At 41.2% G+C, this 25,360-nt stretch overlaps 1 protein-coding gene across 3 annotated transcripts in view; it reads left to right on the top strand.

Moving 5' to 3' along the window:
• The first annotated feature begins 17,305 nt into the window (after positions 1 to 17,305).
• MAPK10 (mitogen-activated protein kinase 10) overlaps positions 17,306 to 25,360 on the top strand; it is a 118,518-nt gene continuing 110,463 nt past the window's right edge. For all 3 annotated transcript variants that reach the window (XM_077814368.1, XM_077814367.1, XM_077814366.1), the window contains exon 1: positions 17,306 to 17,371. In XM_077814368.1, coding sequence (XP_077670494.1) covers positions 17,306 to 17,371 — 66 coding nt within the window. The remainder of the gene's footprint in view (positions 17,372 to 25,360) is intronic.

Below are 25,360 nucleotides of genomic sequence, written 5' to 3'. Positions count from 1 at the left end.
CAGTAAATGGCCTAAGGTGGTTGTGATCTGGTTCTGCCTTGAGGGAGTCATAGAAGTCATAGAGTCATAGAATATCAGGGTTGGAAGGGACCTCAGGAGGTCATCTAGTCCAACCCCCTGCTCAAAGCAGGACCAATCCCCAATTTTTGCCCCAGATCCCTAAATGGCCCCCTCAGGGATTGAACTCACAACCCTGGGTTTAGCAGGCCAATGCTCAAACCACTGAGCTATCCCTCCCCCCGAGCTTGGGTCCTGCCTAGCACTCTCCCCACAGTGGCAGCTTCTGTGCTGTGGGGCTGGCTGGCCTTGGCTCTCCTCTCCAGGTATTGCAACCTCTGGGGTTGCAGAGCCATGCAGGTTTGGCCCTGCCCTCCCTGACTGGACCAAATTTGCGTGGGTGGATTTGTGACCTGGCTCATGGGGTTGCAGTGCCACTCACTCAAATTTGGCCTATCTGGACTCCTGTCGTCATGATGGCTATGCTAAACCTGAGTGGCGCTGGGTCCCCAGAGGTTGCAGTGCCTGGAGTAGGGAGGTGAGCTCAGCTCGCCCTGTGGGACAGGAGCCAAAGGAGCTGCCATGTTTGAAACATTCTGGCGACCCAATTTTGGGTCCCGACCCATGGGATGAGAAACCCTGCTCTAGAGGGTAGCAAGTGCTTTCCCCCACCAGGTCTCCCTACAGGTCCATAAATCACACCACAGTGGACCAAACGCTATCCTAATGGGGTGCTTCATGAGTAAGCAAAGCTGAAATAGGTAGCTTCCACACCCTGTTCTGGAAGTTTCTGGATCCTTCTAGCTGAGTTGCCCTTCCCCGCTGTCTGCACGTGTGCAGACACACTATTCAACCAAGACCGGTGTCTTCTCCCCATTGCTTCTTGACCCCTTCCCTGAAGAAACAAAGTCAAGTGCTGCAGTATAAGGCATGAGGGTTGCACAAGTTAACTGAACTCCCTTAGTGTTACTCAGTCCACAACAGCTTAGTTCTTTCAGTGGGACCCTCGCTCTGGGGGGCTGTTTCAGACATACCCAGTAAAATTCTCTGAGAGCTGAGGCCATCTCCAGGCTCTGCCCTGCTTATGTTGTAGGGTAGGGTCTGCTCCTGCTCCACTGCCCGCAGCCCCAGATCCTCTCTGCAGACAGGGAATGGGAAGTGCTCTTCCTCCAGCACACCCTCTCGAGATTGTCTGACTGACAGGGTGCAGGTGAGATGCTCTATTCACAGATATTCCTGCTATCTGTGATCTCACCTTGGTAGCCCTGGCCATACACACTTTCATGTCCAGGTACATACGTATCCCACTTCCTGTTATGTCTCAGTTTCCCCAAGAGATTCAGACTCCTGCTGGAGAGCCCATGAGAGAGCACCTAGAGTTGGGAAACGAGAGGCAGACATTTTTAACTGAAGATATCTGCATGGTGTGTCTGCTTTGGTACTGCTTTAGGATCTAGGTCCAATCTGCCAGCTGCCCATAGAACCCTTGCTCAAAAATGGGGTTACACAGCACAGACAAGGAAGCTGTGCAAGTCAGTGCATGCTCTGTGTTTTGGTGTGGCTGGGGAGTGGGAAAATACAGCACAGACCAATTGGCCTCTCATTTCATCATCTCCCAACACCTGGCCAGAACCCCCCAGTCTCCCCACTCAGACACTTCTTTGGGAAGAAGGGAGCTTGCTAAGGAGGCAGAACTGTGCTCACTCTCAGCTTGGGATCATAGACATGGAGGGAACAATTTGTTGTTTATGCACTGTTTGCAATTTTGACACACTGCCTCTGGCCGCCCGAGATCCACCAGAATATTTGTTGCCATTCCGAACTCTTGGTTTGTCTGTATAAATCATTTCCTCTATTCATCTCTTTTTCAATAGCTTAGCTGTAAATGAATTGCTCGTGGAAAAATTGCATTTGGAATTTCCCATTTAATTGAAGAACTGTATTCTTCCAATGAATGTGTCTGATGGGAAATTTGAATGTCTCATCCTCTTGGGTCCGTGAGTTCTTTCATACTCAGCAATGGAGTATCAAATCTCCACACTCTAATTCTAGATTCGCTTTGCACAGAGCATTATTTCCAAAGTTCTAATGCAGTGATCTGATATTGTTTGGGAACTAATTATGTTCTCAACAAAGGGCAGTAGTTAATAATGATCTGCAAATTCTTTTTTAATAAGACTAATTATAATCATCCATATAACTAATTGCTAAGCAAGAACACCTATGATACAGTATCTCTGCATTAAACAGCTGCTCCGTAACTCTGCATTTCTACTTACTTGAAAATTAATGATGCTTAGCTGTGAGTCCAACAGCATTCAGTGACAGCAGGCAGGTCTTCTGCACTCATGTATGTTTCCATTTTGATCATTTGATCAGCAAATCCAACATGAGAGCTTGTAATCATGTCCATATTATTGGATTTAGCTACCTCTTCTTCCCATTCGTTGTTTCTGGCAGGCTATTTAGCCTATACTTTTGTTTCATTTAGAGTCAGAGCCTAAAACAGAGAGTGAACATATTAGAGCAAGCTAAACTGTGTGTAGTTGCAGTGCGGATTTGGAGAGTTTGGCAGAATGAAAGCAGTAAGCACTGCTGTCTGCTTTTTGTGCTGCTCAGGGCTGGATCAATTAATCAAAGTCAGGATCAAGTCTAATGTAACACTGGAGAGCAGGTCCCCATTTGGAGAAATGAAAACACAGTCATAAGGGATTGGTACAATATCCTGGAGTCATTAAAGGTGATGCTACCCAAAGATATGTGCACCCACCCAGTAAGGTCAAAATAGAAGGCATTGTTCAAGTGCGTTAATCAAACTTTGGGCTGAGAAAGGGGTGGCAGGAGCTCAGATACTTTATAATAAGGACTGTATAAGCTATAGCTAGTTGGACAATGTTCCTCCCCACCCCCATGGAAAATTTTCATTTAATAACCCCAGCAACCTGAAAACAAAAATGCTGAAAACGAAAACATTTTGATTTTTAGCCAGAAAACTTCACTTTTTAGTTATCAGAAGAAAACCCAAGTTTTTTTTTTTTTTAAAGGAAAGCAGACCCCTTCCATGAAAATATCTGTTTATCAAAAAACAATTTTCCACTGGAAAAAAGCTTTAGTGGAAAATGCTTGATCAGCCCTAATATCAGCTCTTTGTTGTTTACTATGTTTGAACAGTGCCTAGCACAATGAGGTCCCAGTCTGGTTGTCCTAGGTGCAAAGTAACAACATAAGTACTTAGATAGACAGCAGTAGCAGGTAATTTTCTACTGGTAATGCTACATATTTAATTTAATTATGAATCACCAGCGGTACAGGGCCCTTTTTTCCTCAAGTTAATGCATCTCTTCTATCTGCTTTAGTATAGTTGGAAATTTAATCAATACATACTTGAAAGTATCAAAATATGCTTTATTTTCTTGAGGAAAGATTAAGGTTGTGCTTCATATTTAACTCCCATTTGCGTTGCTGAGGTGAGTAGTCCTATTAACTTTATAGTTACAGGAAAGAATTTAAATTTAGAAGTTAGGGATAACGCGAGATTATGAAAGAAACCTACATTTTGGCTGTTTGTGTGATAAATAAGACTGTATATTCCATAGCTGCAGAATTTACAAAGGAATCTACTCCCAGTCACAGAATTGTGCTCCGGAATCTAAGTTTTACTTTTTAAAAATAATTGTGTTGCTAGCAATTATAAACCTTGAAAATACAAACCAATTATAAACGAATGCAGTGTTGTTATCCTGAGGTTTTAGACAGCCTGAAACAATAGTGCTGAGTAGCATGAACTGCCCCATTCATCTCAATGACCAATTAAGCTGTCTTTTTAAATTTCAGAGCTAAATATCAACATTGTTAATCTAACAACGAAAGTGTTTATTCTAAGTCCCAAACTACCTCGCATGGCATGCCCCAAAGTCTTTGGCATATCAAAAACTGAACCTGTGGGAACACCACAAAATAAATTGAATTTAATATAAAAATAAGTACTACCATACTCATTATTTTATTTATTTAGATCTTTAATTCACTGTAACCTTTTTTTTCTCTTTTAAATGAAGCTGGCTCAGAATTTCCAGTGTGCCACAAAATTCAGGTGCCTTGAAACAGAGTTTAAGTCTAGCTTCTTATATGGTGCCTCGGTCCTCAACTATAATCTTCTCACAGATAAAGTTTGACTCTCAGATCAAAATGGCTGATCCCAGCTATGATATTGTGCTCACAATAATGTATATACAAAAAGAAAAGGAGTACTTAGTCTCTAAGGTGCCACAAGTACTCTTTTTCTTTTTGCGAATACACACTAACGCGGCTGCTACTCTGAATAATGTATATGGAGTTTTCATTGATTTGGGGGAGAGACAAGCATAACAGAACTGAATGTCGGAGTTGAAATCTCCTTTGACGACCAAAGTGTTAGAATTATGCCCAAAGCTAGCAGATTCCTGTTACTATAACTTGTTTTAATATGTTAATTAAATATTTTAATATTGTTGTCTTCCTAATAGGGAGTTCCATAGTCAAGCTTCAGTCCTTGGGGAGGGAATATGGTCTAGGAGTTACAGCACAAGACTGGTTTCAGAGTAACAGCCGTGTTAGTCTGTATTCGCAAAAAGAAAAGTAGTACTTGTGGCACCTTAGAGACTAACCAATTTATCTGAGCATAAGCTTTCGTGAGCTACAGCTCACTTCATCGGATGCATACTGTGGAAACTGCAGAAGACATTATATACACAGAGACCATGAAACAATACCTCCTCCCACCCCACTCTCCTGCTGGTAATAGCTTATCTAAAGTGATTACTGTCCTTACAATGTGCATGATAATCAAGTTGGGCCATTTCCAGCACAAATCCAGGTTTTCTCACCCCCACCCCCATACACACACAAACTCACTCTCCTGCTGGTAATAGCTCATCCAAACTGACCACTTTCCTTACAATGTGCATGATAATCAAGGTGGGCCATTTCCAGCATAAATCCAAGTTTAACCAGAACGTCGGGGGAGGGGCGTAGGAAAAAACAAGGGGAAATAGGCTACCTTGCATAATGACTTAGCCACTCCCAGTCTCTATTTAAGTCTAAATTAATAGTATCCAATTTGCAAATGAATTCCAATTCAGCAGTTTCTCGCTGGAGTCTGGATTCGAAGTTTTTTTGTTTTAAGATAGCGACCTTCATGTCTGTAATTGCGTGACCAAAGAGATTGAAGTGTTCTCCGACTGGTTTATGAATGTTATAATTCTTGACATCTGATTTGTGTCCATTTATTCTTTTACGTAGAGACTGTCCAGTTTGACCAATGTACATGGCAGAGGGGCATTGCTGGCACATGATGACATATATCACATTGGTGGATGTGCAGGTGAAGGAGCCTCTGATAGTGTGGCTGATGTTATTAGGCCCTGTGATGGTGTCCCCTGAATAGATATGTGGGCACAGTTGGGGACGGGCTATGTTGCAAGGATAGGTTCCTGGGTTAGTGGTTCTTTTGTGTGGTATGTGGTTGCTGGTGAGTATTTGCTTCAGGTTGGGGGACTGTCTGTAGGCAAGGACTGGCCTGTCTCCCAAGATTTGTGAGAGTGTTGGGTCATCCTTCAGAATAGTTTGTAGATCCTTAATAATGCATTGGAGGGGTTTTAGTTGGGGGCTGAAGGTGACGGCTAGTGGTGTTCTGTTATTTTCTTTGTTAGGCCTGTCCTGTAGTAGGTGACTTGTGGGAACTCTTCTGGCTCTGTCAATCTGTTTCTTCACTTCCGCAGGTGGGTATTGTAGTTGTAAGAATGCTTGATAGACATCTTGTAGGTGTTTGTCTCTGTCTGAGGGGTTGGAGCAAATGCGGTTGTATCGCAGAGCTTGGCTGTAGACGATGGATCGTGTGGTGTGGTCAAGGTGAAAGCTGGAAGCATGTAGGTAGGAATAGCGGTCAGTAGGTTTCCGATATAGGGTGGTGTTTATGTGACCATTGTTTATTAGCACTGTAGTGTCCAGGAAGTGGATCTCTTGTGTGGACTGGACCAGGCTGAGGTTGATGGTGGGATGGAAATTGTTGAAATCATGGTGGAATTCCTCAAGGGCTTCTTTTTCATGGGTCCAGATGATGAAGATGTCATCAATATAGCGCAAGTAGAGTAGGGGCGTTAGGGGACGAGAGCTGAGAAAGCTTTGTTCTAAATCAGCCATAAAATGTTGGCAGACTGTGGGGCCATGCGGTGCCACTGATCTGAAGGTATACATTGTCCCCAAATGTAAAATAGTTATGGGTAAGGACAAAGTCACAAAGTTCAGCCACCAGGTTTGCCGTGACATCATCGGGGATAGTGTTCTTGACGGCTTGTAGTCCATCTTTGTGTGGAATGTTGGTGTAGAGGGCTTCTACATCCATAGTGGCCAGGATGGTGTTATCAGGAAGATCACCGATAGATTGTAGTTTCCTCAGGAAGTCAGTGGTGTCTCAAAGGTAGCTGGGAGTGCTGGTAGCGTAGGGCCTGAGGAGGGAGTCTACATAGCCAGACAATCCTGCTGTCAGAGTGCCAATACCTGAGATGATGGGGCGCCTAGGATTTCCAGGTTTATGGATCTTAGGTAGTAGATAGAATATCCCAGGTCGGGGTTCCAGGGGTGTGTCTGTGCGGATTTGATCTTGTGCTTTTTCAGGAAGTTTCTTGAGCAAATGCTGTAGTTGCTTTTGGTAACTCTCAGTGGGATCATAGGGTAATGGCTTATAGAAAGTGGTGTTGGAGAGCTGCTGAGCAGCCTCTTGTTCATATTCCGACCTATTCATGATGACAACAGCACCTCCTTCGTCAGCCTTTTTGATTATGATGTCAGAGTTGTTTCTGAGGCTGTGGATGGCATTGTGTTCTGCACGGCTGAGGTTATGGGGCAAGTGATGCTGCTTTTCCACAATTTCAGCCCGTGCACGTCGGCGGAAGCATTCTATGTAGAAGTCCAGTCTGCTGTTTCGACCTTCAGGAGGAGTCCACCTAGAATCCTTCTTTTTGTAATGTTGGTAGGGAGGCCTCTGTGGATTAGTATGTTGTTCAGAGGTATTTTGGAAATATTCCTTGAGTCGGAGACGTCGAAAATAGGATTCTAGGTCACTACAGAACTGTATCATGTTCGTGGGGGTGGAGGGGCAGAAGGAGAGGCCCTGAGACTGTGAGGCAGGAGGCCTGGGTTCTTGACTCAGCCATTGACTGACTGTGTGACCCTGTCCTCCCTGTGCCCCAGTTTTCCCATCTGTAAAACAGCAGATGTTATGCTCATCCTCCCTTGTAAAATACTTTGAGATCCATGAATGAAAGCTGCTACATAAGTACAAATTATTAATTATCCCAAAGTCTCTGTGAATAATCCCTTTGAAGGGGTGTCTTGGATAAACAAGTGTTCCCTTAATGAGAGTCTCTAGGCTTAGGGTTCCTTCCTCTTAAACTGGTTGGTTTTGCTTAGGCTAGATCCTTTCTCCCTTTTTTAGACATTCTGTTCTCTTCTATATATATTCTATATAGACTGCTAGGACTGGATGATGGTTTGGATCACTCATGCCCTGTACTGCTCATTCCCTTTGAGGCATCTGGCACCGGCCACTGTCGAAAGCCAAGATACTGGGCTAGATGGACCATTGGTCTGACCCAGTATGGCCATTCGTATATTCTTATATTTTATTGCACTCACCACCAAGCACCTTCCAATAGTGCATTAAGTGATTAGTATCTGTCACATGTTTATTCTCTCATCCTCTCTCCAGGGGAGAATTGGAATGTCTTGTTTACATGTTGCTTTATATTTATGGTAAAGGAGGCAAGGTCAAAGAATAGAGCAGAAGGTGGTGAAGTTTGAGATAGTTTTTAGTTCCTGAAGGAGTTCATTCCATGGTCTTTGACCAGACACTGAGAAAGTTTTGTCTTCCTCACAGCCAAGCTTTCCCCTGATTGTTGTGCATACTTGCCTTGAGACAGCTGGCTGGCTGGAATGAACAGCTTTTCTTTCTTCTCCTTTCCCTTCATGCGACTGGCCTTGTGGAAACCAGCTGGAGCAATCAGCGTACTTCAGAGGACTATCTGACTTTTGGATAACCAAGAATTTCAGCTAACTAGGGTGCCATAAATATAAAGGGAAGGGTAACCACCTTTCTGTTTCCAGTGCTATGAAATCCCTCCACCTGTAAAGGGTTAAGAAGCTAAGGTAACCCCACTGGCACCTGACCCAAAATGGCCAATGAGGGGACAAGATTCTTTCAAATCTGTGGGGGGGGGAGAGAACAAAGGGTTTGGTCTGCCTGTGTGATGCTTTTGTCTTGAACAGATCAGGAATGCAGCCTTACAACTCCTGTAAAGTTAGTAAGTAATCTAGCTAGAAAACGCGTTAGATTTGCTTTTGTTTAATGGCTTGTAAAATAAGCTGTGCTGGAGGGAATGTATATTCCTGTTTTTGTGTCTTTTTGTAACTTAAGATTTTGCCTAGAGGGATTCTCTATGTTTTGAATCTGATTACCCAGTAAGGTATTTACCATCCTGATTTTACAGAGGTGATTCTTTTACCTTTTCTTTAATTAAAATTCTTCTTTTAAGAACCTGATTGCTTTTTCATTGTTCTTAAGATCCAAAGGTTTGGGTCTGTGTTCACCTGTACCAATTGGTGAGGATTATTATCAAGCCTTCCCCAGGAAAGGGAGTGTAGGGCTTGGGGGGGATATTTTGGGGGAAGACGTCCCCAAGTGATCTCTTTCCCTGTTCTTTGTTTAACACGCTTGGTGGCGGCAGCATAGGGTTCAAGGACAAGGCAAAGCTTTTACCTTGGGGAAGCTTTTAACGTAAGATGGTAAGAATAATCTTAGGGGGTCTTTCATGTAGGTCCCCACATCTGTACCCTAGAGTTCAGAGTGGGGAAGGAACCTTGACATAGGGTAATTGAGGTTTAATTGTAATATCATATGATTTGTCTGTTAGCTGCTCTGTCCCCAGAAAATGTTACAGAAATCACTTGTACTGAACAGTCAAGAAGTAACAATTATAATACAATATAGAGACCAACAATACATGAATGGATAATAGTGGAAACAAGAACAAAACACAAAATTCAATGTGCTGTAACTTCTTCAACAAATGGGTTTTGGGTGCATCTGAGTAGAGCACACTTGTGCAGTGGAATGTATCCAGTACAGGGTAACATTCCAATGATATCAGCTCTTCATTAATATATTGCTAGAATTGCAACAGTCCAGTAGATGTACAAGGAGACCAGCAGCAAAAGGGTTTATATTACTAGCATCTTGGGATGGAGTGGGTCTGTTTGATTCCAGGATATGCTCAGTTCTGTCTCATTGACTCAGAAATACTTGCAGTCATTACTTTAATAAACTGCCAGACAATGTCTGTTTCTTTTTTCCACTTGCGTGTGTTAAATATGGGTGAAATATTCAAAATGTATATTTCATTGATATTGCATTAGTATAGGGTAGTTATCTAATGCTTTTATCTGTATATTTTGTGGAATATATGCCATTTCTACCAATCATTAAATGCCAAGGATATGTTCTTTGAAGGCAAATGAAACTAAATTTGTATTAGATGTGGAAATTGTATTTTGGCTTTGGAGTGTTTTAAAAATGTTGTTCATTATATACCTTGAGGCAGTTTGACCACAGATGTTTATCTAAAGAACAGTTTTTATTGATTTTTTTCGTAGCATGTCATAAACTTACTCCCCTGGAATGCATATGAAATTCTGAAAGCTGTAGATGAATTTTTTTCTGAAAGATCAACTTTCCACAATCATTAAAACAAACAAATATTGGGTTGATTGAGAAATTAATTCATCTAAAGCTTCATTTTACAGTTTTTGTACACAAAGACTTGGTCTATGCTTTATAATTTTTTTCTTTTAAAATATCTTACCTCCCGCTTTGCTTTTACTGACAATAATACAATATCAGATCCTTTAAAGTATGTTATATTGAGGTAGCAGTGGTTTTATTGTGGATGTTAAAGTTTGGAATGTTTGTTATAGGTGAGAAAGACAGGCTTCTCTCATGCACAAATGGCTTTGGAAGAGAAGGAAACTTCTGATGGGGAGAAGGGAGGGGAAGGCTAGATAGTCTATGCCAGAGAATCAGGCGAGAAGCTGGTCAAGGTCCTTTTAATATTTAAATTAATATAGTCGGATTTAATGGTGATGAAAGTTTATCAGGTCAATCCTGCTTTGTAGAAGTCAACTGTGTGTATATAGTATATTGTGTGCAAAACTCAACTCAACCTTTTCTATGGAGCTACAACTGGCGTCTCCATAAAATCTTTGATATATTCCTTTACACATCTTCGCTTTTCTATACACAAAAATGGAAAAATGAGATTCATAACATAGCATTCTACAATCAAAAAAGTTTTGGCCTTATAATAACTGTAGGGCATAGAGGCCCCAACCAGGATCAGCACCCTGTTGTGCTAGACACTGACCAAGCATAGTAAGAGACAGTCCCTTGCCTGGAAGAACTCACAATCTAAACAGACATGATAGACAAAGAATGGGAGGAGAAAAAGAGTCACAGATAGTTGAAGTGACTTGCCCAGGGTCACACTGTGCATTAATAACAGACACAGGAATAGACCCAGGGCCCCTGGGTTTCAGTCCAGTCCCTGATCCATTAGACCATGATGTCCTATCCTCCAATTCTTACTTAGGCAGAATTTCTGTTGGCTTCAGTGGAAGTTTTGCCTCTGCGAGGACTACTAAATCAGGCCTTTCATTTTATTTTTTTTAAAGTTCGTGTTGGATTATGTATGAGGGTTTTTTGCATATATTAAAGGACTGAGAATAGAAGTCTGTGTGCTTACCCATTACAGCAAAAGATACATGGTATTAGGACTGTGTAATTGATAGTTATCAGTGAGTTTTTATAAAACAGTAAAAGATTATTTCTTCTTCTTACGTTAGAATACTCCTTTATTACTGAGAATAGGACTTTTTTTTAAAAGCTCCAAATTGCCCTATCGAAGTAAAAAGGACCTGAATATATAATGGGGAATAAGTGTCTACACAATTAAAAAACAAAGAGCATTTTTTAAATTTGAAACTGAAGAGTTGTGTGTTCACCTGAGAAATACTTCAGACTTGCTTTTCCAAGGACTTTAATGATTGTGTGATGGGATTTTTTAAAATTCTTTCAATGAGTTTAGTACTTGCCAAAACAAAGAGCTTTTTACAGTTAGAGTATTTATTTAATTCTTGACTTTTACATCAGTTCAGTTAATTTTTCAAGGACAAAGTCTTCTCTATTTAATATTTTATATTTAAGAGTTCTGTGTGGTTATAAGAAACATCTTGCAAGGAGTGTCATATGGTCTGAAAACCCTCTGGGTGTCCAGCAAAGAAGGAGTTAATTTCTTGCTCTCCACTATGCAATTTTTGCTCACCTAGGATGAATGAAATATCATTAATTTTTGTCATCATCCCCAAGCACTCTGACTAAAGGCAGGCAAGTATATTTTTGTCCTTGAGCTGGTAAAGTTTTGAGAGCCTGGTTCTGAGAGGTTCTGTGCACCTCTGCAGTTGGTGTTATGAGGGTCAGCACTTGTGAAAATCAGCCTCTGTAACAATTTTGCAGTCTGTTCTCTCAGGACCCAATTCAACAAAACGTTTAGGCACATACTTAAGTCCTGTTCTGAACTGGGGGCCTAAATGTGCAGGAAATTTGAACACAGCTCTCCATTACTGATAATGGTAGATATGCCTGTACGGACCCAGGTTATGCCTCTCCTTATCTGAACGTAGAGGGGGCCTCCATGCATGGGCTTTCCTTCTTCCATGCGGAAGGATTTCAGGTGCCCCTACAGAACTGTTCTAATTCCTAGACTTTGGGTGATCCATGCATTGCGAGGTGTATAGAGGGAGAAGGAATGAGGGAAACACATCATCCCCACCTCTATGCTCGTGGAAGATAGTGTAAAATGAATTAGTGCAGACGGCTTCTGGAAGCTGCTGTAGACAGGGGGAGTCCTTGGTAGTGTGGCTGCAATGGAATCAGGTTACAAGGGAACTGGGTGAGGGCCAGAGTCACTGTGGGTTTCAGGTCCTCTGGGAATGTGGTCCTGGCCTCCTGCGGATCCCAGAGAATCTGTCAGGTTTGGGGGATGGGGGACTTTTCCTTGGCAGAGCAACACCCTCTGATTGCCCCTTCATGAGATGATGAGATTCCCATGGGAAAATATTACACTTTGTTAGCTTTTACCCTGGAGGGGACAATCTGGGCCATAAATCCCCCCAAAACATTTAGAAGTGAATTAGAAGTACCAGCAACTTGGTGTTTGATTCTAATCTTGGATGTGTTGACATGCACCACAATCTACTAGTGTGCATGATCTACTATGTGCAAGCTCAGGTAACTTTTCAGTACATCTGGAGGTGGGTGTCCACCTGTCTGAGATGGGAATGAAACCTAATGACTGCAAATTGTTATGAAATTCATAACTACTCTGTTTAATCATTAATATAAGTAGTTAGTTCTCCGAGATAAAATGAAGTACTGCATATAGAGGAAATGGTGCCTGTATAGCCCAATACATTGAGCATACCACTGAGAATCAGGAAAGCATGATTCTATCCTAATTTCTGTCCCTAACTCTGTGACACCTTGGTCAGGTCTGCATCATTTTGTGATGGAATACTCAAGAGTCTGAGTTAAAACTGGTTCTGTTTATTGCCAGAATCATGTAACTTTTTGTTCTTCTCTTTACAAGAGAATATGTGAGAATAATTGAGATTTAGGGTAAGAAAAATGTAGTTCTTAGAGTGAGATTCCAGTAGCATCACTCCAAACTTTAGATATTCAGTGTATTATACTTCAGTGCTCAGATCATGCGTGTTCCAGCAAAGGAGAAAGGTCTACCTCTTTTTGAACTATGCATGGAATAATTCAAACCAATTTTCAAAACAGGAAATATTAAAAAACAAAACAACTCCCACACCCCCGAAAGTATGAATCTTTTGAAATTAGCATTCTTCAAAAACAGTTTGTCTGTTACAGATGAATTGATGAGAAGATGCCTTATCTCAGACAGTAGGAACTGAATGTTATTTTTTAAAACCAGTGCTAGAAAATGTATAGATAATTTTGATAAGAGGAATAACCAACTCCTTCTTTCTTCCATGCCATGAATTTTCTGAAATCTTTGTTTCAATCAGATACATTGAGGCAGCACAAACTATTTTCAGCTTTTCCTCTTCAAAGTGAGTACATAACCAAACAGCCATATAAAGATATGCAGTACATTCAACCTCTACCCCCCACGCATACTGTACATTTTCTTATGGCGATGTGATAAATGCAGAAATGCTTGATTTATCTCCCCATAAAATTACAGTGACAAACCTTACTTTAATATTGGGAAAGTCATGGTATGTTGGGCTGGGAGTAGGTTATGATATATCATAGGGTACCCTGCAGTCCTGATCAAATTCTGCAGTTTACAGCCATACAGCCTCAGGTTTTAATCTTATCATAGTTGATAAATAAATCTGGACTGAGTGTGATAGCATGGTTTACCTCTTCCCAGAATCAGGTTCCAGCCATTAACTAGTTTTCTGGGCTTAGGTTATTTGGTCTTCTGGCCAAATGAAATGTTCCCCTTCCAAGTTAAAGAAAAGTCCAGATATGATCAGGAATGCATGTCCTTCACCCCTCAATACAGGACAAATGTTTCCTTCACCCTCTCTAGGCTGAACTGTTCGATAGGTCTTTCGCTAGGGTCCACACTAGTCTTTTCCACTGTTGCAGAAGGGTAAGGGGCGGGGGCCTTCCTCCTGCCCTTTCTGGAAGTTGCAGGCTGGGGCCTCTAAACAAGGATAGGTGCAAACACCAGGCCTCAAGCCTACACCATAACCATATTGCCTCAGGCCTTTCCCTTCATATTGCCTTTAGGCCTCCTCCTGGGCTATCTCCCAGGCTTCCTTTCTGGGCTTCCTGGCCCCTTTCCTGGCAAGACCCCACAACAGCCGCTGCTCTTTCAAATCTCTCTTGTTTCCTGAAGACCATCCCCATCAACTGCTGCTCACCCCTAAGTCTCTTCTTGTTCTGAGCAACAGGCAGCTCTTTTATACTCCTTCCTGGGTGGCCTTCCTATGGTAGCATGTGTATCATTAAATTTGGTCAGTGCCAATGACTCATTTCTTATGAAAAGCACCAGGGGATCTTTAGTGCCCAGCAGTGGTCAGGGCCCTCTTTTTTCCCCCCTCGATCTCATCCGAAAGTAGACACCTCCAGAAACAGTGTTGGATGCAGAGCCAAACATTGCAGTTAGCCCCTAAGTCTTGAATGGGAAGTGCCAAAACCTTGGTACCAAACATCCCTGAACTTTGGAAAAGCTTGGATCTCAACTGAACTTTACCGCTTCAACCCATCTCTACCAAAAAAAAGTAGTTAGATATTTACTGATGCCAAATTCCTTTTAGATTGCCCTCCTTATGTCATGCTTGTGAATGTACACTCCTATTGTGGCTATGCAATGACAATGTTTGGGAAGTATTATGATAGCACTGGCAGGGACTGTGTGTGTGTGTGAGAGAGAGAGAGAGAGAGATGGAAAATGTCAATTTGTCGAAGTTAAAACTTTTTGTGGGAACCCTTCAGTGTCACGTTCTGGGTGCAATCCAGACTAGTGAGGGTTGGTGTCACTGAATGTCCTGTAACCCTGGGCACCTTAAATTGCTCTGCTGCTGTAGATCCCTTCTCTGGATGCAGCTAGTCAGGGCAAAAGTATGTACTGAGTGTCTATGTGATAAGTGGCCCTGGACCAGCAACTAAGATTCCAGCAGCTTGCTTGCTACACCCTAGCCACACTCTGGTCTCCACCAGCTTTGTGGTTACGCCTGGCAAGATGACCCCAATGCCCCACAGTTCTGAATTTTCCCAAAACCATGTGCTCTACAACCTCCAGCCCTTTCCTTTCAGAGGAATAATAAAGTTTGTTTGTTCTTCTAAAGAAACAAAATAAACAGGTTATCGTGATAAACTGGAGTTAACAATCACTTCAATTCAAACACAGCACTGGTTTGGTTCAAATGAAAAGTAAAACAAGTTTAATAGCAAAAGGTGCTAGGATTTTAAATGAGTTCCGTCACAAAGAATAGAGTTTATATGGGTACAAACAAAAGTGAAAAACACTTTCTAGAGACTAAAACTTAGCAAATTAGGCTTGATTCAAGGTAAAAATCGTATCACGCTATCTTCCAGCAAGATGTCTGACCACGCAGCTGGTCAGGATCTTTCACCAAGACCAAAGTGTTTTTTAGGTGAAAGACAACTTGGGATTCTTTACCCCTCTCTTTCATAGTCCAGCATCTATTTAAAAGATGCAGTGAAGGTTACCTCCCCCCAAATTAAGCTGTGAGGAAAGCAACATGGAGTCTGGTGGTGAAGGAATTTCCATGCTGGTTTCTTCCCCCTCTGGTGTTGACTAAAATGCAAATTGATCTGTTCCAGACCTCTGTGATGCAAATGAATGGCCACTTGCGATGTCAGCTTGTCCTTTGTGTGGGAGAAACCTGTTTACCCACTCGCCCAACTTGTCTGGTAAACACATTATAGTTCCATATTTCCTTCATATTTGTGTGGTCACTTGGTAATTACTGTACACACACCGTGCAAGAATATGTGGTGGTAGTTTTCCAGTGATACCTTACATGATACATATCAGATACAGTTTATGATATTAGCAAACTGGGGTGCATTGAACTGGTCACTGAAACTCACCAGATACCAGTGAGTCTCTTGCTCTGGGATGCAAGTTAGGGTCACCATCAAACTTCACCAGGAAGGTTTTCTCAGGTCTAGAATGGAATTGAGAGAGCAAGAGAGACCCCAGACTAGCCAATAGCTGCAGTGGTGGGGCATTCAACTGGGATGTGGGAGGCACAGGTTCAAGTGCCTACTTTGGAGCAGAGACTTCAACCCAGGTCTCCCACATTGATTCATTCTCTCTCTTTTCATGAAAAATGTTATAACGTTTCAGTTTCCTCTCAATGTGAAATGAGAAATATTTTGAAACCTCAGAAATGTTTGGAAGATGAGAAAATTGTTTCCTGCCCAGTTCAAATCAAGATAATGCATCAGCATGTAGTCCTACTGAATGGAGATATGTCCTCTAAACCTCTTCAGTGAGAGAATTTAATAATCTGCTAGTTTTCAGAAAGCAGTGAGATTATGACTAATGTTAATAAATATATATATAAACAAACCTTCTGTGAAATGTGGAGCTTCCTCAATAACTCATCGAGCAACGAGGCAGCAATCTGAGACACTGTAATGTGATGCAGAGAAAGTCATACACTTGCTTTTCATGACCAGATTGTTCATTCATTCATTAAAAATTAAGCACATGTGGGAGCATATGGTACAATTCAGGTTGCAAACACTGGTGGGCATTTTTTTCTTTTTATGGTTTCTTCAGCCCTGTGCAGGCAGAATAGGGTAAAATAACTCCAATAAACTTATTATTAGTTCACAGTACTTCAGCCTATCGTTAATGCACCGTTATTACAGTCACATAAATATCTCAAGACCACAGTGTAGAATTTCAGGACTGTGGTGGTATCTCCATCAAAGTAGGATAGTATTTCTCAGGATTAGCTTTTACATAATCTTATTATAATTACAAGGCAAAATTGAAATTCTACAATATTTGTCTCCTTTTCTTGTAAAGCTAGCAGATTTTTTTTATTTTGGTGCAATTAAGATTTTTGCCTTTTTCCTTAATGCAGTCCTGCTTCTTGGCAGAAAACCAGTGGAGATTTCTGTCTTTGCTCCAGCACAGCTACTCATTTGAGCAGCCTTACTGGCACTTGTGCATTTTTCTGTGGTGCTCTATATTGGAATTATAGTATGCCACAGTAGGGCTGAGATGAGTAGTAGGAGTTGAAGGAGGAACCATAGACTCTTTCATGATGGGTCAATAGACCAAATGAAGGTAACTCTGCTATCCCTGCAGTTCTGGCCACTGAGCTCCAAGGGCTCAATTTCGCTCCAGCTGGTGTGGGGAATTTGTGAATTGCACTGGCTTGCATGTAGGGAAGATTCTGATCTAATGATTTCAAGTTACTACCAAGCTAGATTGTGTTTAAACAGGTAACCTTTCCTAGTAGTCTGAAAGCTCTGAAGCCTATTACCAATCCACTGAGCCACCCCAATCTCTTTTATTCATATAACTGAATAATAACTCACATGTTGTTTTCATACTGTGAAATCAGGTGGATAGAAATTGTAATTCCAAATCAGCAACAGGCAGGTGATTTTGACTTTTTTTAATTGCAGGTATTTATGAGCCGCCATTTCTTATACTACTGCAGTGAACCTACCCTGGATGTGAAGATTGCCTTTTGTCAGGTGTGTGTTCCTTACAGGTAAAACAAGGTACAGTATATACTTGTACTTCCATATTTGTCATCTATATTATATTGACACTGTAGAATTACAGTAGAAGCCCAGTGCAGGATACTGAATTGGGAGAATTAACCAGAGCAAAAACACAACAGAAGTGCTTGATAATGCATCACAGAGTTTACTTTTTCACTTAGTTTGACGATCATAGTTTGGTTTTAATAATTTATGACTGTGCTTGTAATGGCTAGTGAATGTACTGGAGTAATTTTATACAAATAACAGTCTTAGGCCTTTTTACACACAATGTGGAATTGAAATAAAACATGGTTTTAATTCACACCAATTTAAATTGAATCAAAATAGGACACTCTCTTAATCTCTGAGAAATAATCTCTTAAAAGTGTCCACATACAGACAAGCACAGAAATATCCAAAAGGATGAATGAAAACACATTTTTCTTATTTCCTTTCCCGCCTTTATATAGGTAAACCCTTTGTACGGTAACACCTCACTACAGAACTGTTCTCTAACCTCACTGTATAACTCTCTGCTTTTACATCTTTGCTAAGAGATGAGGAAGAGTGACCAAATTTGTGCATGGAGTATAAAGTGTATGGTTTAATGAAATGTGTGTGATTGAGGTTCCGCTGTATTTAAGCAGCAGTGTAGCCAATTTTGTACTTTTAAAATTGATCTTGAAATTCAGTCGTGATGCTTTAAACTCTACAGGACTGAAACTAAATTCAGTAAATTAAGTGCAGAATGAAAGCGGATTAAGTTGTCCAGTTCTTGGTCCTGTTAGTTAGATTTGGGAAGTTTAGCATTCATACATGTTCACCAGCCACAAATCTTGGAGACATTTTCGTTATCTAGGTGAGCATGTTTTTTATTTTCCTATTCACTTCTCCTGTAGCGTGACTACTGCTTGAGCGCTAGCTCTTCATTCATTTTTATGGTCTGATGGATCACCAGTAATCTGGGTGATCACAAGAATAATATGTGTTTCTTGATTGGTGAGAACAGTGTTGCATCCCTAGAAAGAGCATTAAAGGTATTACATTTAATACTTAACCAGCAAATGATTACACTGGGTCCAAGTAACTGAAATTCAAGAAAAAAAAAGCAATATTTGTTCTTTGGCAGCATTTAATACAAAGCAGCAAAAAGGATGTTTTTTCCCCACAAATATCTTTTCCTGTTCTCTGCATTTCACCAGGCATTCAGGTTCAGGGTGGATCTGGACCATATAATTTCATTTTTCAATCTGACAGTCTGCTTCACACATTTTCTTTCCCCTCATCCTCCTCTGCCCGAGGCATTTTGTCTCTCTTTGTTTCTCATCTACATATAGATCTTATTTGCTCAAATTCCCCTTGTTCTATAACCATCTATGGTAGTTAGCAACATTTCATAATTCATCCAGACTCACTTTTTTGTCACCATCACAGAAAGTTACTATTACTTTTCATCCATAACTCCCTGACAGAGTTGGGGACACTCTTTCCATCAAAACGTTTGTACTGAAGCAAAATGACTTCTCAATGTAACTACATTTTCTGCCCCAAAAATCCCATTTTCAATGATTTTTTTATGTTTACAGTTGCCTAAAAAAAGTGGTTTTAGGTTTTTTACATCCCCTCGTCCAAGATCCCCCCCCCCCACAATTATTTTTGTTAAATTTTTCATTGGGGGATGGGGGAAAATCATTTTCTGACACTCTCTACTTCTTAACTCTATCTTCTCCCTGTCACTGAGACCCCAGTGTAAAGTTGTACAGGAATCTTTACATATAATTCTCCTCTCCCACTTGGAAGTATGCTGTATGCAATTATAATGCATTAATATACAAGAGAGGCATCTGACCACCTGCATTGTGATCCTTCAGTCTCAGATGAAATGACATCTCAAATGGTGTGTGCTTCTTACCCATCACACCTGATTTAGATTTGAGCAGGGGAAGGGTGGTGGTCACCTTTTTCCTTAATATTCAGAATTCCTCTTGTTAGACCAGTGATGCATGTCAATTAACGTTTTTTCTTGCTGGATACAAGGTTTTGGAAATAGATCTAATAGTGACAATGCTGCTGTAGTTATTCCTGTTCAGTTCATTTACTCTTATTAAAAAGGATTTGGAGACACATGTAGAACTGTATTTATGTGCAATGAATTGGACAAGCAAAATAAAACAAAAGTAACAACAACTCTGGCAGTATTTTTAACACTAAATGAAATTGATTGTGTTATAACTGTAGAAGGTTTCCAAAAAATAAATCATGCAGTAAGTGGTTGTGAACTGTGCCAGACTGACATACTGGAAATTGTAAACTGTATCCACAAAGCAGACACAACGCAAACAATAATTCAAGCTCCATCACATCGGTCCACCAACATGCCTGAGCCTTGACCCTTTAAGGGTGGAAAGCAAGTTCAGTCTCCATGCTGAGTGAAAGTGATCATGAAAAGTGATCCATGATTCTAAGGAAAAGGAGTGAGAGCAGATGAAAAAGGACAATGGTTTCAAAAAAGCAGACTTCAACAAACTCCGGGAACTGGTAGATAGAGTCCCATGGGAAGAAAATCTAGGAGAAAAGGGGGTTCAGGAGATCTGGCAGTTTCTCAGGGACAATGTTAAAGGCACAACTTCCAACCATCCTGATGCAAGGGAAAGATAGGAAGAATACTAAGAGACCAGTATGGCTGCATCAGGATCTCTTTAAAGACCTGAAATGTAAAAGGAATCTTACAAACAGTGGAAACATGGACACGTTGCTAAGGATGAGTACAGAAGAATAGCACAAGCATACAGGGAGAAAATCAGAAAGACTAAGGAAAAACTGAACTGCACCTAGGAGGACATACAAGGGAAAAATAGTTTTTATATGTACATTAGGAGCAAGAGACAGATGAAGGAAAGCATAGGTCCATTACTTAATTAGTGGAGTAGAAGAGCTAACAACAAACAATGCCAGGAAGGCTGAAAGTGTTTAACCTTCATCCAGTGTTGAGAAAAAGGTCACATTAACTGTGTTGTGGGAGACTTTTGTCCCTCAGATGCATTCAGAAACTAAGAACAGCTCTTTAATGTTTTAGTGAAAAAATGTTAAGTAGCAAATTGAAAGAACTAGCTGGGGTCTCATTCAGTGTGAGCATCAGTGTAGAGTGGTCAACATGTACAAATTCAGTGCTGTGACTGGGTGCCTGGGATGGGCCACGCTGAGAATGCCACAGTCAGGGCAGACTGCAAGAAATAGGGTAGACAGTCCCCAAAGCTATAATCAGATTCATCAATCCAGTAACAAAAGATCTTCTGCAGTACCACATTGGTTAACCAGAAGCCAAACATAGTCCCCTTTAGGCATTCCTGCCATTGGCTCCCATCCAGACTAACAGGTCTAATATGGTAAGGGGTTATTGGAAAACCTAATTCACCATATGTGAGATTCTTGCTAATCACAAGGGATTAGACAATTATCCTTGGGTCAATATGCATCTCAGATTTTACAGAAATATCACGCTGTCAGCCAATCCTTAGTAAACTAACTAAAGATTTATGAATAAAAAGAAAAGAAGAGAGTTATACATAGTTAATAGATCATATACCTACAAATGACTGCAAAGTCCTTATGTCCGGTTCATAGCAGTGATGGAATAGCCCACTGGCTTGCAAAAGTCTCTCTGGTAACTTCCAAAAGATTGGAAGGTCCTCAATCCATAGTTCAAAATACTCGTTTTAGTTGTAAATCCACAGTCCAGAGTACTGGAACAGGAAAGAAGCAAAATGGAGGCCTCTCAGGGGTCTTTTCATATCCCTTGCCATGTGCATGGAAATGTACTATCCCAAACAAAGCCCACAGCCCCTATGGAAAGTTAATGGCCCAAGATGGAGTCCAGGGTCACAAGAGCATATCACATGTCCTTACATGGTTTGCTGAATTACAAGGGATGGCCATTGGTCCTCACTGTCTGAGGCATCCAGAGGAAGAGCTGTCTGGATGGGATGAATTTCTTCAATGGCCATTTGTGAAAGTGCAGTGTCCTTAATGGGCCATCAGTACATAGCAGCCTAGTCCTAATGTAAATCTATCTTGGGGGTGTCACTCAGGAACAAAACACATGTTGGCAATACAAATATATAGTCAATATTCATAACTTTACATACAAAATGTGATACATGGATGTAATCAGGATAATCATACTCAATAGATTGTAACTTTTCCATTGACACCTTACATGATACACTTTTTGCAAAATGTTTTGCAGTTGTATAACAGTGGTAATATCAGTTATGTAAATGCTCCTCTTCAATCATACAGCATCACAACTGCATTCTTCACACTGCTTGTGGCTTTTCCAGTTAGCTGACCTTGGGCACATGTGGCAGCCTCTACTGCTGAGTTTGCTAGGCCCTCTCCTAGTGGCTGGTTTTCAATTGTAGCAGCTTTGATGGGCATGATGAGATGATGGGTATACACATTCATTTCTACATGTGCATCTGTAAGTCGTTCTAGACTGACAAGGAACAAGCACTTTCTTTGTCATGGTCAAATGTGGTGCCAAGCAGGATTGTTGCTGACCCAAATGATGAAACTTGCAGTGTCAGTAATATCAAGCATGTTGAAGAAAAGAATAAATGTCTACCTATTTGTCTTGTGCCTGCAAGACTACATTCTTGCAAGATGGTCCATGTTATCAACACCACTTTTGGCATCATTCGAGTGGAGAATTATGTAGCGTTTCTTTTTGTCTCTTTCTGCAATCTTATCATGATGCATTGTCAATAGAATTATTACTGACTTGCCCTTCTTGCAACGTAGGGAACCAGTTTAGAGCAGCCCAGCAAACCTGAACACTGACATTTTTTTTCCTCGGCTGCGATGTGGATGCATCTCACTGGCTTGTTTTGTGAGATTGTTCCAACATAGGTCACATTTTTGTTGACTATATCTTCAGCAAGCTGAATACTGGTGAACAAATTACTCCCAACTACATTTTCCCCAATTTTATAACAGGGCTGAACACAAGCTGTTCATTGTCTGAAGATAAACTTGATGAACAATTGATGGAGACATGGTTTTCCTTTTCAGAGCAACTCTCAACATGATCTGGCATAACGTTATTATCATCTAATATGTTGTAATCACATGACAACTCACTTTCAGAGTTGTAAATCACTTTATAAGGTCAGAAGCAGAGTATCATGCCTGTTTGCCATCTTGAATTTTGCAATACAGAAAATTCCCTCAAGAGTCTCCTGAGCCTGCAGTTTTTGGAGCACAATATTTAGACACCCTCAAGAGTGTGAGGCAAAGAGGGCCTGCATCAGTCCATTCTGAGCTGAGGATACTTAACATGCCCAGATTTGAAGGGACCAACCTCCCTGGAGTACCTTCTACCTTAGGGTGACTGTATGTGGCAACCACTGTCACTACAATGTATTATCAATGAGCATTTTCTATTATAATACAAGATACTCGCACTAGAAGCAAATGTGCAGGTAGAACAGTGCAACACATTTGGAGTACATTTGTACCCCACATATTTTTTTTGATACAGAAAAATACTTTTTTTTTTCTCCCTGGATTGCATATATGTGCCTAGGTCCTAAATCAGCATAATTAGAGTGCCATTAGTTTGTTATTGCAATTTTTATATGCTTGCAGCTACAACATTACCCCATGAATGTGGATGAGGGTTGACGTCTATTTTGCTTTAGTCATCACTAAAAAATTTGCAGAAAGAACAGGAGTACTTGTGGCACCTTAGAGACTAACAAATTTATTGGAGCATAAGCTTTCATGGGCTACAGCCCACTTCATCGAATGCATTGAATGGAACATATAGTAAGAAGATATATATATATATATATATATATATATATATATATATAATATATATACAGAGAAGGTGGAAGTTGCCATACAAACTGTAAGGGGATAATTAGTTAAGATGAGCTATTATCAGCAGGAGAAAAAACTTTTGTAGTGATAATCAAGATGGCCCATTTAGACAGTTGACAAGAAGGTGTGAGGATACTTAACATAGGGAAATAGATTCAATATGTGTAATAACCCAGCCGCTCCCAGTCTCTATTCAAATCCACGTTAATGGTATCGAGTTTGCATATTAATTCAAGCTCAGCAGTGTCTCGTTGGAGTCTGTTTTTGAAGCTTTTCTGTTGCAGAATTGCCACCCTTCAATCTTTTACTGCGTGGCCAGAGAGGTTGAAGTTTTCTCCTACCGGTTTTGAATGATATGATTCCTGATGTCAGATTTGTGTCCATTTATTCTTTTGCGTACAGACTGTCCGGTTTGGCCAATGTACATGGCAGAGGGGCATTGCTGGCACATGATGGCATATATCACATTGGTAGATGTGCAGGTGAATGAGCCCCTGATGGCGTGGCTAATGTGATTAGGTCCTGTGATGGTGTCGCTTGAATAAATATGTGGACAGAGTTGTCATCGGGCTTTGTTGCAAGGATAGGTTCTTGGGTTAGTGTTTTTGTTGTGTGATGTGTGGTTGCTGGTGAGTATTTGCTTCAGGTTGGGGGGCTGTCTGTAAGCGAGGACTGGCCTGTATCCCAAGATTTGTGAGAGTGAGGGATCGTCCTTCAGGATAGGTTGTAGATCTTTGATGATGCGTTGGAGAGGTTTTACTTGGGGGCTGAAGGTGATGGCTAGCGGCATTCTGTTGTTTTCTTTGTTGGGCCTGTCCTGTAGTAGGTGACTTCTGGGTACCCGTCTCACTCTGTCAATCTGTTTCCTCACTTCCCCAGGTGGGTATTGTAGTTGTAAGAATGCTTGATAAAGATCTTGTAGGTGTTTGTCTCTGTCTAAGGGGTTGGAGCAAATATGGTTGTATCTTAGAGCTTGGCTATAGACAATGGATCGTGTGGTGTGTCCTGGATGGAAGCTGGAAGCATGTAGGTAAGTATCGCGGTCAGTAGGTTTCCGATATAAGGTGGTGTTTATGTGACCATTGCTTATGAGCACAGTAGTGTCCAGGAAATGAACCGCTTGTGTGGATTGGTCTAGGCTGAGGTTGATGGTGGGATGGAAATTGTTGAAATCATGGTGGAATTCCTCAAGGGCTTCTTTTCCATGGGTCCAGATGATGAAGATGTCATCAATGTAACACAAGTAGAGTAAGGGTGTTGGGGGACGAGAGCTAAGGAAGCGTTGTTCTAAGTCAGCCATAAAAATGTGTTGGCATACTGTGGGGCCATGCGGGCACCTGTAGCAGTGCTGCTGACTTGAAGGTATATATTATCCCCAAATGTGAAATAGTTGTTGTTGAGGACAAAGTCACAAAGGTCAGCCACCAAGTTTGCCGTGACATTATCAGGGATACTGTTACTGATAGCTTGTAGTCCATCATTGTGTGAAATGTTGGTGTAGAGGGCTTCTACATCCATAGTGGCCAGGATAGTGTTTTCTGGAAGATGACAGATAGAATATAGTTTCCTCAGGAAGTCAATGGTGTCTCGAAAATAGCTGGGAGTGCTGGTATCTTAGGGCCTGAGGAGAGAATCCACATAGCCAGACAATCCTGCTGTTAGGGTGCCAATGCCTGAGATGATGGGGTGTCCAGGATTTCCAGATTTATGGATCTTGGGTAGCAAATAGAATACCCCTGGTCGGGGTTCTAGGCATGTGTCTGCACAGATTTGTTCCTGTGCTTTTTCGGGGAGTTTCTTGAGCAGATGGTGTAGTTTCTTTTGGTAATCCTCAGTGGCATCAGAGGATAACGGCCTGTACAATGTGGAGTTAGAGAGCTGCCTAGCGGCCTCTTGTTCATATTCCAACTTATTCATGATGACGACAGCACCTCCTTTGTCAGCCTTTTTGATTATGGTGTCAGAGTTGTACCTGAGGCAGTTGATGGCTTTGTGTTCAGTATGGCTGAGGTTATGGGGCAAGTGATGCTGCTTTTCCACAATTTCAGCCCGTGTATGTCGACGGAAGCAATCTATGTAGAAGTCCAGTCTGGT

The sequence above is a fragment of the Eretmochelys imbricata genome, chromosome 4 (genome assembly GCF_965152235.1).
Source record: "Eretmochelys imbricata isolate rEreImb1 chromosome 4, rEreImb1.hap1, whole genome shotgun sequence".
NCBI lineage: Eukaryota > Metazoa > Chordata > Testudines > Cheloniidae > Eretmochelys > Eretmochelys imbricata.
The sequence above is the reverse complement of the archived record's forward strand: the minus strand, read 5'-3'. Positions and strand labels throughout refer to the sequence as shown.